Source organism: Nanorana parkeri, unplaced genomic scaffold, assembly GCF_000935625.1.
Source record: "Nanorana parkeri isolate BGI_ZX_2015 unplaced genomic scaffold, ASM93562v1 scaffold147, whole genome shotgun sequence".
NCBI lineage: Eukaryota > Metazoa > Chordata > Amphibia > Anura > Dicroglossidae > Nanorana > Nanorana parkeri.
The window spans coordinates 830,057-844,130 of NW_017306415.1; the positions used below are offsets into that span (position 1 = coordinate 830,057).

Genomic DNA, 14,074 nt, shown 5'->3' on the forward strand with positions numbered 1-14,074 from the left:
GGGACAGAAACCTGTGATTGGTATTGTACTGCAGCAGAGAAAATGTAGGTCTCCTACCCTGCCAGATGGGGCTGTGCTTTGAGGCAGACCTGTGTAAACCTCAGGAGTCCGAAGACAGAAATGCAAATCCTTTGACGGATAAAACAGCAACCTTCTATGCATTTTTCTGTGCAGTTAGCTGCTTGCCTAAAGTTCAGCTTTAGTGAATATTTTTAGTGAGCCATTAGGAGAAGGCTGACATCTCCCTGCATTCTGTATGGAAAGAACTAGAGGAGGTTTGAGGGCAGAACAGGGGCAGTGAGCTGCACTTAGGACTAGCTAAGTAAACTCTGTGCTTTTGTTCCTGAGCCCTTACCTCCTAATGGCAAAATACACAAAAACAGAAGCTGACTTGACATTTGTTTTTTTTTGTAGAGGTTAACAAACTGACCGAATACATTATTTCACATAAAAATATGTTTGCATATAGTTTAGTTGAAAGAAATGAGACCTTTATCCTTTGCACTACTTGCATCTCCACTAACTTCTGCTGCTGTCACATTGCTATTGGATGAGCAGCAGATAATTAGTGCAGCATTTCCTGAAGTAGTAATGGTAAAAGGGACACAAGATGGAAATGCCTCCTCTAACAGAATAATTATCTCCATACACCAAGAGCACACTGTGTTATGTGGAGAAAGCACCTGTTATAAAGGTCAAGTCAATTCACTTGCTATTTATATATCTTTTGTCAGGCCAATTTGCATTTTGCAATATTTGCACATTTTTCTCTGATTAGTATTTCTGGCTACTGTACATGTTACATTATGTATTATTATGGGTCATATCTACTGGAGTTTAAAAATTGTGGATAAACTAAGAAAAGCAAAATAATTTACAGGGTTATTCACAAAAGGGTGAAGAGTTTGGGGAAGGCAGGAGAAGTGAACAATCAAGGACAACATAGCTGAACTGGAAAGTGCTATATTGTCCTTACTGCTGCACTCCGCACACTATGTTGTACATTACATTGTCCTGACTGGTACACTCTTATGTGCTGTGTAGTAAATTCCATACACCTGATCCCTGTACTCTTAGTCTGTCTGTATTTTTTTTTAGGTCTATGTGACGTTCTCTCTCTCAAAGCACAGTAATTATGGAGCATTTTGTGGGTAGGAGGACTACAGACTGCACACAGTGCTTACATCATGTAAACTAAGACTCTACTTAACTATGCTCCATGAAGCCACACCCAATATTCAGCACACTTTAGCCTTGCCATTTGTTGGCATGGCACACAGGGCGCGCAGCAGGTCTTTTGCATCCCAGTGTCCCTCTTTCCCAGGTTCCAAAGTTGGGAAGTATGTTTGCTGTGAACTGAACTAAAAAGACAACTATACTTATCTGCCTCTCGAGCTGTCTTATATAGGCTTCTAGTTCTCTTCACCCATATAATGAAGATAAATAAGGAAGTCATGTTTCAAGTCCAGATCAGGAGTGCAGCCTAGTGTGACAACTATGGTTCCCTCCATAGATACAGAGGAAGAGCAAGCATAGCCACCCTAGGGCAGGAAGTGTGTTATTTTTTAAATTACTAGGTGAAAGGTTAAAAAAAAAAAGCCAGAAAAAAAAGTTGCAGCCACCTCATTCAAGGACTGTTCTATATAACATTTTTGGGTTTAGATACACTTTAACACAAGGCCACTTTGTTAGATTCTCACCTCCCAACCCTCAATATGACTCTGCCATTCCTCTAACACTTCTAATTTCTCCATCCTTCTCTTGGCCTCATTGATATTGGAGCACACAGCCTTCATCGCTTGTAGGGCCTCCAACACAGATGCATGGTCACTGTGCCTCTTTGGAGTCCTCTTCAGTAACTCCTGTGTACATCAAAAATAAATAAATAAATAAATAAATAAATAGATGCATACGTCAAGCTGATCCAGCATTTTCAGTTTCGGCAGCAGTCAGAGTTCCATTTATCAAAGCACAGCTACACTTTCCCTTTGAGAAAATTGTCTAAATTAGAGCTTTGTTTTTACACTGGGGGATTCTGCCTCTTCCAGGTCCTTCACCAGGGACATTACACCTCCAGCATATAGATTGGTCTTTCCTCAGAGAGATCCCGCCTCCAGTTTCACGTCCAGTCTCTCAGTCTGCGGTCACACACTCCAAACACACAAATTGCATATTGAACGGTGTTGCACACTGAGCAAAGGTGTTGCACACTGTTGAATTTGGAGTGTGCCTGTGGAATTGTGTGCCCATTCAGCCACAAGTGCATGGATATGGTTGAGTACTGATTTTGGATGAAAAGACCTGGCCCACAGTCAGCATTCCAATTTATCCCACAGGTGTTCATTAATGTTGAGGTCAGGATTCTGTGCAGCCCACTGGAGTTCCTCCCCACTAAACTCATCAAGCCATATACTTATAGAGCTCGATTTGTGCAGAGGGGTACAGTCATGATGGAATGGAAACGGGACTTCCCCAAACTGCTGTCACAAAGCATTAGCAGTAGCATTAACAGCACCCTTCATTATAAACACCAGAACGCACATAGTTTCAGCCATATAGGTGGGGATAATGGTCAGGTATCCACAAACATTTGGCCATATAGGGAATAACATTGATTCCTATTGTATTAGGTAATGTATTTGGAAAAATCTTGGGGGTTTAGAGGTGTAGGACACTGCAGCTGCCTAACATCGACTCTATATATCGAGCGCTAATCAATCATGTAAATGCTGATCGTTCAGCTCATGGTCTTCTCCATACAGAGTCTGACAGTCACTGCTCTTTACAGGGAGAAGACCATGAGCTGAGTGATCAGCAGTTACATAATCACTCAGTTCCTGGTCTTTGGAGCTGGCGCAGTTCAGTGTCCCATGCTGGCCCTAAGCAGAGGGAATTGTATAGTATACTCTCCGCACACTTCTCCTTTAAGGGAGGGGAAGGTAAGTAGCACTCCCTAGAGCACTGATACTGCAAAACAGCGTGATGACTACCATCAGCGGGGTGGTGTTTTAAGAAATGAGCCAGTGCCCAAGGGCAGATGGGCTGGTATCAGCTAGGTAGAGGAACCATATGTTCATAGCCCCCCAGCCACTGGAGCCAGCAGTCAATCAGGCAGCTGGTTGCCAGTGTATAGTGGGCAGTAGTCCACTACATGCTGACTTTGGGTCACAGGAGTACATTAGTAAAAAAAAAAAAAACTGATTTGGCTTTACTTCTCGTTTAATGACACTTTTAAAAACAACAACAGGTTTCACATCACCATAGTTATTTTCTGAGTGATAAACTGGCCATAAACAGGACTTGGTTGAAATTGAAGCAGTGCATAGTCAGCTATAGGCAACTACCAATTAATTTATTTTATTTAGTACTGCAGGTCAAATGCAAAATGGGTCTGGGGTGCAATAAATTGGGGCATCATGAAAACAGAACTAAACCCAAAAGAAGTTCATAGCAACTCACAATTCCACTTGAAACACTTCCATTTGCTGATTTTTCTTGCAATTACCAGAGTAGCCAAACTGACCATCTGGGCATGTTGTGTCTGAGTAGCTCATACAATATATATTAAAAACAAGCTAAATAATTTATTATAACACAGTCAGTATATATGTATAATGTTTTCAGCACATATACGGCATATATACAAATTGCCTGATTACAAGGTGTGCTTAGTATTGATGAGACTGTTCCACAATGATCACTGTTAGATGTTGCCTTTTCTGTGCCAAGTTTGTTCTGCATAATAACAGGCTTGTTAAAGGGAGAGCAAGGGAAGGCGGCTGATTGTATGAAAGACATTGAAATAAACTGAGTAGCATGCTTCACCCTTCTAATAACATCCCCTAGCAACCAGGGCATACTTACTCTCAAAAGAAGTGGGTACTTGCATATTCTCTGTATTGGAGCGACTAGATATCCTTCCAGTGGAACATCTGTGTTCTTCCTTCCACCAAGTAGCATGCAATTCTAAAAAACACAAACAAATCCAGGTTTCAGGCAGATCCTGGCTGTGTCATTCACTTTTTCCATGCTCAAGTACTCACACGTGGGTGTAAGCAATGTGTGCTTGCAGGAGAGTTCAGATTTGTACCGTATGTGGCTTGCTGAACTTCAGTCTGCTACAATTTACTAACAAACAGGAAGAAAGGATGCATTTTCCATGTCCAAAATCACTCCTTGTTTCTCTTCGTAAAGTCAATGTAATTAACAATTCATATAAAACTGCAGTTTTCCTACTTTGAAAAACTGTAACTGTTACTCTAAACCGCAGCTCTTGTAAGGAAAATAAATGTTTATTGCAACTAAAACAGAAATAATTTTTTTGTCTCATATATTATGTGACGGACCTGATATTGCTATTTTCGATGTCAAATAATGCATTATTTAAAAGAAGAAACTTTTGTAATCTAACGCTAAAATACTTTTTACTAATTAAAATATAATTTTTTGCTGTTTATGCCCCCCTTAGGGAGATTTTGCTTAATTTCCTGTCTTTAAATGACAACTGCCCCTATACGTGATTTTACTACAGTCTCAAGTTTACTTTGCTAATGTATTGAGATTGTAGTCCATCACAGGAGCGAACTTGGAATGGTGGCTACTTTCCAACACACACGGAGTCCATGCGGAAGAAAAGTAGCCACCCTCCAGAAGGAAGGACAGTGTCAGCACCAATTCAGAGATGATTTGAGGATCTACAGCCGAAAATGTACACAAGTAAATTAAATTTTTGTTAATAGGGTACTTGAGTGCATGTTTAAGATTTAACAGCTGAGTTTAGTGTCACTTTAATAAATAGCTGTTTAAAGGAGAACTATGGGGTTAGGGCTTTTCCCCATAGTTCTCCTTAGGGTAACGGGAGGACACAAACTAGCGTCTTGCCGTCACCTTAAGCTCAGTATACCGCCAGCTACAACTTGAGGTATACTGAGACGCTGCAGTATACCACGAGCTACAGCTTGCGGTATACTGAGACGCCGCAGCTGAAGCGGATCCCGACAATTATGTCTGCATCCGCCCAGCTGCGTGAGTGACAGCTGGCTCTGCCTATCTAGAGGCAGAGCCAGCTGTGCCCGCCCCCTCCCCCATTCGTTCCTCCACTCAGCGCTTGAGGATCGGAGAGGAGAGGAGGGAATCCCTGTGGGGAGCGCTGGAGGATCGGAGCGGGGAGGGGGGAATCCAGTCCCTCCCCTGTCACGGCATAGAGCCGTGACAGGATCGAGAAGTGAGCGAACGCCGGTATGTGTTCGCTCACTTTCCGATCTACTGAGCCGACCTGTGACAGTTTCATTGTCACAGGTCGGCTAGAACTATGAGGATGAGTGAAAAGCACTCACCTCATAGTTCTCCTTTAAGAGGGGAAATCCTAGAGTTGAATGACTGTTTCTGGTCCAGGTACATAATACCTTTTTCCCTTGATTCCATTTATTTTATTATTCTGCTCCAATGTCATGGTGCTCCACTACATTATTTGGCATTAAACTTTGCCCTTGAGTAAATATGCAGAGAGATATTCTCTTACAGTGCTATATAAATCACAGGAAGGAAATGTCACAGCGGAGGATTTCTGGTAGGAAAGAAACTTTTGCTTATTTAGTTCAGTGAGAAAATTGAATTTTGTGTTGCCAAAAATGAATAAAAGAAGGCCATAACATTTCAGGTTGTATACTAGTTAACTAGTTAAGTTCTAGTAAGGAAGAGTATTAGAGATGGCGGCAGTGCCAGCATTTGAAAAAAAAAATGTACATTTGAAGTAGATGTAAACCCAATAACCAAAACCTCATAATTATTAATAGATAACCTAATTTCAAAAATATCCTTTCTCCTCTATTTAATCATCAGATTTTAGTTAAGGAACAGCAGGCAATCCTTTCATAAAGGTCCTTGTTGAGGTACTTCTAGTGATAGGGTGACAACAATCTGCCGGTGTCTTTCAATTGTTCTACGCTGTCACCCTGTCAAAATTCACTTTAAGTGGAAACTTTAAGTAGGACATGTTGGCACTCAGTGTGCAGTCGTGTTTCATCATTTATCAAGCCAGGGCTGGGTTTCCATTTTGGGCGCCTGTAGGCATGAATGGAAATCTGTTTAACCTGAGCTGGCACCCTTAGGCACGTGCCAGCTCTGCCTAATGGTAAGTCTGGCCCTGGAGAAAGCCCATTCTGAGCAATGACATTCAACCACCGCAGAAGCATATGCATGTAGACAGGAAAAGGCTTCAAAAAGGGTGCAGGAGATTAAGCTAAGATGCAACAAAGGATAGAAAAAGGTGAAAGCAATATTTTCTAAAATAACAATAATTTTCCTCACAATTACTTACCAGCAAAAACGTTCTCACTGTTCTGATCTTGTTCAGCTCCAAGAGAAGTTTCTGTGCCTTTTCATGGTTGCTGCAGTATTCATCATAAATGGCAAATCGTTCTTTCTACGGTTAGAGAAGTAATTTATTTATGTAACAATACAGAGTTATAACTGCATAGGTGACAATCACAACTGAAGGTGCTTCACCTGCCTCTAAGACAATTCATTCCCATAGTCAAAAGCTGGGCAATATACAACCAGCAATATTTTATGCTGTCCTCTAGGCATGAATCATTTTGCATACGTACACTGGCCCAGCTTGGCCCAATGTAAGTATGCATATGCCACACCTGATTGGCCCATGGGAATCCTGTAAAACACTGTACTAGCCGGAGTTACTACAGTGCTTTAAATCGATGTAAAGTGAGGGGTGGACCGTGATGTCACTAACCCCCTCGTTTAATCAGAGAAGATCTTGTATTCATTGATAAAAATACTAGACATTATCCTAATGTGTCAAGCGAGTGACCCCCAGTGTTTCCAGAGCAGAGGGGAAGACATTTAACATAGCACCCTACAGGACCCAGGAGATCACTGTAAAGCACTGTGGTAGCTCTGGTTTATACTGTACCTTACAAGAACCCCAGCGGCGGCCGACCAGGTATGGGATACATGTACTTACATTGACCCAAGCTGGAGAAATGTAAGTATGCAAAATAATTCATACCTGGAGCTCAGCTTTAACCAGGGCTGGCCTTAGGCCTTTAGGCGCCCTGTGCGAGAAAGCTTTACAGTGCCCACTTAGTGCCCACACCCCTCAGTAACCCCATGCCTCAGTGACCACATCCATTTCTCCAATACCTGCACCATTTAAAGCAGGGGTGGTGAACCTCCGGCCTTCCAGCTGCAAATCCCATGAGGCATTGCAAGATTTTCATAGAGACAGATGCATCATGGGATTTGTAGTATCACCACAGCTGGAGGGCTAGAGATTCCCCACCCCTGATTTAAAGCCTCTCATTTTGCTAAGCCCTAAAGAAACATTAAAAAGTATGATAGAAATAAAACTTTCATTCAAAGGTATTAAACTTGTAAGCACAATATAAGTATTCTTATTAAATAAAACAACGGAAGGCAAACAAGTGATAAACAATAATTTTAAAAAAAGGTGAATCTAGAAAAGTAAAAACAAAAAACAGAACACAAAACCTAGAGTACATGTTAAATAGTGCATACTGTTTACTGAAACAAAGTGCATGGTAAACACTGTTGCACATGTATAATATGTAGGGGGGGGTTGTTTTTTTCTGTAGTTTTTTTTGTTTTTTACTGTTAGAGGGGCTTTGGTAAAATATCATGGGTCTACACAGACCCCTGACATTTTCCCTTTGAAACAGGAAAACAAATTGGGGACACAGAGTCCTCAATCTCTTTTTCTGCAGCCTCAGCACTGAATGAATGGAAAACACTCAGTACAGAGACTTCCCATTCATTCACAAAGTGGAGATAGTAAATATTTATAGCCTCTGTACTGAGCTGCTTCTACCCATTCAGAAACTCATGAATGAACAGGAAGTGATGTAAAGCACTTCCTAGTCATTCATAACTGGGGACACATATTACTATGTGTCCCCATTTGTTTACAAACATTGGAGTGATGAGCATACATGCCAGTGTTTGTGCTACACATAGAGGATCAGTAGATATGACACATATTTACTGATCCTCTGCTCGGCCACGCACGGAGCCGCTGTCATCCCGAAACTGACAGGATGACAGCGGCTTCCCCTCTCTACTTCCTGCTCGGCTATCCTGATGGGCAGTACATTTTTCCTCAGATCCTCTACTCCCTGTTGCCCTGAGGGGAGGCCATGTCACTATGACCTAAGCTGCCCTGTCTGCAGCTTGTGTCATAGTGAACGGTGTCAGCCGCCTGGCACCCCTGTTGCCATGGCGCCCTGTGCGGCGACAGTTTGCACACTCCAAAGGCCGGCCCTGGATTTAACAAGTAGTCAGTATAACATTCTATTTATTTTAGTCATTGATTATGCTGGTATATGTGGTTAGAAAATGACCACCAATTGTTCCTTTGGCCCATTTGTTGCCAGTCAATGTGATTTTTCTCAGCCACCAACAAATGTGAAGCCTTGCTTATAAAGCACAATGGGGTCAATTCACAAAGCTTATTTTCTTCATTTCGGCCGTTATTTCATTGATATCGCTTGTTATATAGTTGCTGTTTAGAGGTAGTCAATTCACAAAACTCAATAACGCTTCCTTTTTTTAAGAAGTGCTAAATTAACTATTCAGATGTTATTTTAACTATCCAGACGTTATTTTAACTATTCAGACGTTATTTTAACAACTGGAGTGATAAAATATGCTTGAAATGCAATTCACAAAAGGAAAAGGTCCTTTTATCACTCGTTATTGAGACGTAGATTTATCACCTCCTTCAGGGTGGCGTTATGACAGATTTCAGGCGTTATCTGATGCTTGTTGCACTGAGATGACATGAGGTATATAAAATGGAACCTTTTTTTCTTCATTTTCACATGGTTTAATGCTTTTGCGTACAGAAGAAGATGGCATGTAGTTGTCATTTCTACAGTTTTTATCCTTCTACAAATGTAGATGATTTTTTACAGTTTGAGGTTAGTGGCAAATCTCACATGACATGAAAAATCAAATGTCCCTGGACACACTTCAGTGGGGGTTGTAGAGCAAGTGGATTGTTCCATGCAACATATTTAATATCAAGACAGGCTTTATAGGTGGTAAGGAGAATTTATTGCTCTCCCTACACTGCCTGATTGTCAACAGATGCAGATCTAAATAAATCTAATGTTTCATATATTCATTCCGTTCAGAAAAAAAGTTATTGTTATTTCTATATGATTTCTTCTCTACCAAATGTAAAATTAGTATGCATGTGGCGAATATGGAATATATTCCTTCCTTCTATGTGGAATCCTTTTGTGTGGTGAAAGTGAAAGTAACAGTAATTTAGGCATCTGCTCCACCCCTTCTGCTACCAAAATGCACTGCAAAAGTGTTAAAATAACACCCAAAACGTTATTTTATCACAGCAATAGATAAAATAAAGTCTGTGATGTTAAAATAACACTTGCTTAAGGAACGTTAAACTGCGTGTGCATTAACGATTCCGGCTTTTGTGAATTGCATGTTTCAGCCAGTAAAATAAAGAGTGGTAAAATAAGGATAGATAAATTAACTTCTACTCTCATAACGCTGAGCTTTGTGAATTGACCCCAATGTACTGTCTTTCATAGGGGTCACCTTAGATCAACATCATCCTTTAAAAGTAGGCTGTAAGCCAAATGCTTTTACACAAATTACCCAGCTTACATGACAAGGACAGGCTATTGCTTATATCTCAAGGGCTCTGTTTTCATTACATGCAGCAACAGAATTCATAAATGCAGGGTTGCAATGTCTCTGAGTGTAGCGAAGATACAGCAGCTAGGTGTAGTAAATTGGAAGTAACTAGGTTGTATCTACTGCTCTTTCCCTGAGTTAACAGCTCAACATTAAGCTGCATTTACTCCTCTGCATGTTTCATTCAGAGTAATTCCGCTCTAATGTTTTAGATACATTACCATTCACCCCTATGAAAGATGTGCTTTTGCGCAAACTGCACCAAAGATGCAGCAAGAAGGTTTTTAATGCACCACAGTAAACACTTAGCCTCTATTTCACACCTGAGCATATGTTTTTCAGGTAATTTTATAGCATTTATACTATAATTTTTTTTTCTAATTTGAAGTGTTTTTCATGTGTTTCTAAGGTTCAGGTGTTTTTATATTGGCCAAGAGAAAGCAGTGTCGTCTGTGACATCGCATCTTTGTATATGCTTTCTGTTTTTCCTGTGTGGTGTATGGTGTCTCCCAATCTGGGAAAACATGCCCAATTTCTTCCCAGGCCCTTTGCTATTTATAATAGGCATCACTGGGGTTATACAGGCTCTTGTGGACCCTCATCCGGAGGATAAAAGTCTCCATATCCAGCATGGACACACCTGAATCCTCTATTTTGTTCACATGCGTGGGGCTGCTAAGAGGATACTGCTTGTTATGTGTGTGAAAAAATGTGTGAAAAATGCACCAAACTACTTGTGTTGCACATTTTCAAGTGTTCGCATTGAAGTCTAGGGGGCAAAAACACAATTCTACCCAAAAAGAAGCTCATGAACTTTCTCATGCAACAATCGCCAGCACAATGCTGAGTTGTGATAGGGCACCATTAAATATTATGGAACTCTTCATGTTGAGTGTTGTCTATGTTCAGGAAATTAATGACACCTTGCTCAGTTGTAATTGGGAATTAAAAGAGACCTATGGGGTAAGTGTTTTTCCCCATAGTTCTCTTTAGGGTCACAGGAGGAGATATACTAACCTCCTCCCAGGACCCAAAGCTCAGTATATTGCGGGCTATTGCCCGCGATATACTGAGAGCACCATAGCTGGGACGGATCCCGACAATACTAGCTGGATCCACTCAGCTGCGTGAGTGACAGCTGGCTCTGCCTATCCAGAGGCAGAGCCAGCTGTGTCCGCCCCCTGCCCCCAATCAGTGCCGGAGGATCAGAGAGGGGAGGGGGAATCTCTGCGGGGAGCGGTGACTGAGCGGATCGGCTGCATGTTTCTGCTCACTTCCCGATCAATAGAGCCGACCTGTGACAGCTTCTTTTTCAGGTCGGCTCTAACTATGAGGATGAGTGGAAATCACTCACCTCATAGTTCTCCTTTAAATGTACATAGTTCAACACTGGGTAGCCTATTCTAGTAAGCAGCCTAATCAAGGTAAATGTATTATACTACACATATGAATGTTTGTGTTATGAAAGTTTTTAGAATGAATATTCGTTCCCTCAGCTTTTAAGAGATCTATTGAACATTTTTAAAAGCAACATGAGACGTTCATCAAATATGGCAAATCATGCTGCCTCTCATCTACCAAAGTCTATGCAACAGTTTTTGGCAACCCCACGATTTGGAAGTGGTCAGGTGGTATACCCTCATAGTGCTACTTTAGAGCAGCATACAAAGGAATTTATGAATCAAAAGGCAATTGTATAGGAAATATGCTTCATAATCTGTCTCCCTGCTCCTGTTTAGCACTACCTTGCTACGTGACAGAACTGATAAATGCCCCACAAACACCAATGTACCGTATATAAATTGGTGTGAACCCTTGAGAGATGTCAGTGTTTCCTTACAAAAGCATAGTAAGCCATTTTAGTTAGGGTGCTATAAATCTTGTATTTGGACTCTGGAATAATAGAAAAAGAGGTAGAGGTATATTAAAGTAATCCTGTGTGACTAGTCATAGGATTTATTTGTTACTACGGTGAATACAAGGATATAAGTGTCACCATGCACTGGAAAATGTGAAGGCTACGAATAAGGGATACAGACTTTACAGGTGACTTCAATACTTTGTTTTCCAAATATAAAAGTTAACATTACTACAATCTACTTCTATCAATATTTTTGTATACATAAAATATATATACAAATTACATTTACCGTATATACTCGAGTATAAGCCATCCCGAATATAAGCCGAGGTACAGTAATACCTTGGTTTACGAGCATAATTAGTTCCGGAAGCATGCTTGTAATCCAAAGCGCTTGTATATCAAAGCTAATTTCCCCATAGGAAATAATGGAAATTCAGATGATTCGTTCCACAACCCAAAAATATTCATATAAAAATGATTACAATAATGTACTGTAATATAATACTGTACAAAATATAAAGAAAAATAAACCAATTACCGGTACCTTCGTGGCTGGTGGTTAAAAAAAATGGGCTGAAAATCTCGGCTTATACTCGAGTATATACGGTATTTATTTAATACAGTATTTATACTGTATAGCACCGACAATTTACGCAGTGCTTTACATTAGCTCTAAAACACCATGGGGTTGATTTTCTGAAAACCTAGAGGCTGTTGACTTGGCAACATAAATGTTTACTTTAAAAAGTGTATCTTCTAGGATCATCAATAAGGTGAACATGTGTTCACCTTAAATATTCAGCCATGTGTAAGGTACTTAAAAAAAACAGCATTTTTGCTAGCATATGATTGGTTGACTGAAGTGAACACGGCTTCACCGTATTTGCCAAGCTCAGCACACATTCACTTTGCTAAGTGAGCAGTCTATTCCATTATTAAAGTAACACCACAATATCTACATGTCTCACTTCCATCACAAATCTTCCCAAAGGGGTTCGTTCAAAAGTAATAAACTTTAGAAAGCTTTAATATTTCACAATTTATAAATAGTTGAATACTTTGCAGTTAATATTTGCTAAATATAATTTTTGGTGAGATTGCACAATGTAGCTTCTCTATTCATCCCTGCACACCTGCCATGACGCTGAGCTTCTAGAGAGGCTTCTGCAGTTTGGCAGGAGGTGGAAAGCAAGAGCCAGATTCCTACTGCCAAAGCCACAAAGTAAGTTCATGTTCCTGTAAATGTACAGCTTGTCTCCATGAAACATGAAAACCTCTCCAGAATGAGTAATTAGTGAGTACAAACTGTCCCAAATTCTTCAGCACGAGGTAATTACTTTTCGAATACAATTTTCATTTCCATATATTTATACTGTATATACTGCAGACTTTACTGCACCTGTAAATTGTTCTGTCAGCCTTGGAATTTTTACGTTTAAACATGCTTAAAAATAAGAATTTTCTGGTATAATGGCTGATGAGTTTTTGTTCGCTCCTCCAGTAGTTACATAATGTGTAAAGAAGTCTGGATTTTAGCCATTGCCCTGGCCCTCTCCCCAGCACATGATTAAAGAAAAACTGAACCCAAAACTTTGTTTTTTATTTGGATAGAGTAAGAGAGGGTTATAACCCCTGTCATCTTTTTTTGCCATCTGTGTCCCTTTGGGGAGACTTCCCTTCACTTCTTGTCCCATAGCCACAACAGGAAGTAAAAGGAAATCCTTCCAAAGTGAGGGAAATCCTTGGTGGTCAGCAGGGTCATTAGAACTAGTGCCCCCAATGAAAGATTTCCCACCTATCCCTGCTCTGGTGACAAGCAAACATTTGGGATTTTCTTTCACTTTCAGTGATAACAGTCACCAAGACTAAATAGGGTGAATCTCCCTAGACAGCAATAAAAAGCTGACAAGTGTTCTCTAATCCCTCTTCACTTCAAAAAAGTCCTTCTCATCTCCCAAAAAAAATTTTGGCTTCAGATGAACCTTTGCAGCCAAATTGGGATAACACCTTCTTTAAAAATTAAAACATTTCTCCTTACATTTTTAAGTGCTGTACACTTCCTTACAAATCCCACCTAGTTTTCCCCAATGTAATGTTAAGGGGGGGTGTGGGAAGTTATGTTTACTCTAATTGTTCCTGTCTATACTGTGCAGGCAGAGTTCATTATCAGTTATAACTAGATTTGAACACCGTCTGTCCTAACAAAGGGTTAAAGAATAAGAACAAATGTAGTGTTAATGAGAAGAAGTTTAGTCTGAAAGTAAAAGTAGAGGGTCAAACAGAGAGACAGACTGATCAGAGTAGTCTGGAAGTCATTTCAAACAGCTAAAAGGTATGAAATATATTTTTTATTATTATTTTAGGTGTGCTGTGTGAATGGGAACACAACAAATGTTTACTGGAGTTTTTTCAAATTTGACTGCAAAAGTTGAACTACACTTTAAGCCTAGTCTTGTGACCTTGTGTGTCGCTAAGGATGAGCTCTGGATAGCAGGGCAATCCACCTTGACC

General features: G+C 40.3%; 1 protein-coding gene across 1 annotated transcript in view; it reads right to left on the bottom strand.

Annotated features, from left to right (window-relative positions):
- The window catches only part of PREX2 (phosphatidylinositol-3,4,5-trisphosphate dependent Rac exchange factor 2), a 250,362-nt gene that overhangs the window by 192,758 nt on the left and 43,530 nt on the right, over window positions 1-14,074 (bottom strand). Inside the window, exons 4-6 of the mRNA XM_018554229.1 lie at window positions 6,320-6,424; window positions 3,865-3,966; window positions 1,701-1,862 (exon numbers count right to left, since the gene is read on the bottom strand). Coding sequence (XP_018409731.1) covers window positions 1,701-1,862; window positions 3,865-3,966; window positions 6,320-6,424 — 369 coding nt within the window. The remainder of the gene's footprint in view (window positions 1-1,700; window positions 1,863-3,864; window positions 3,967-6,319; window positions 6,425-14,074) is intronic.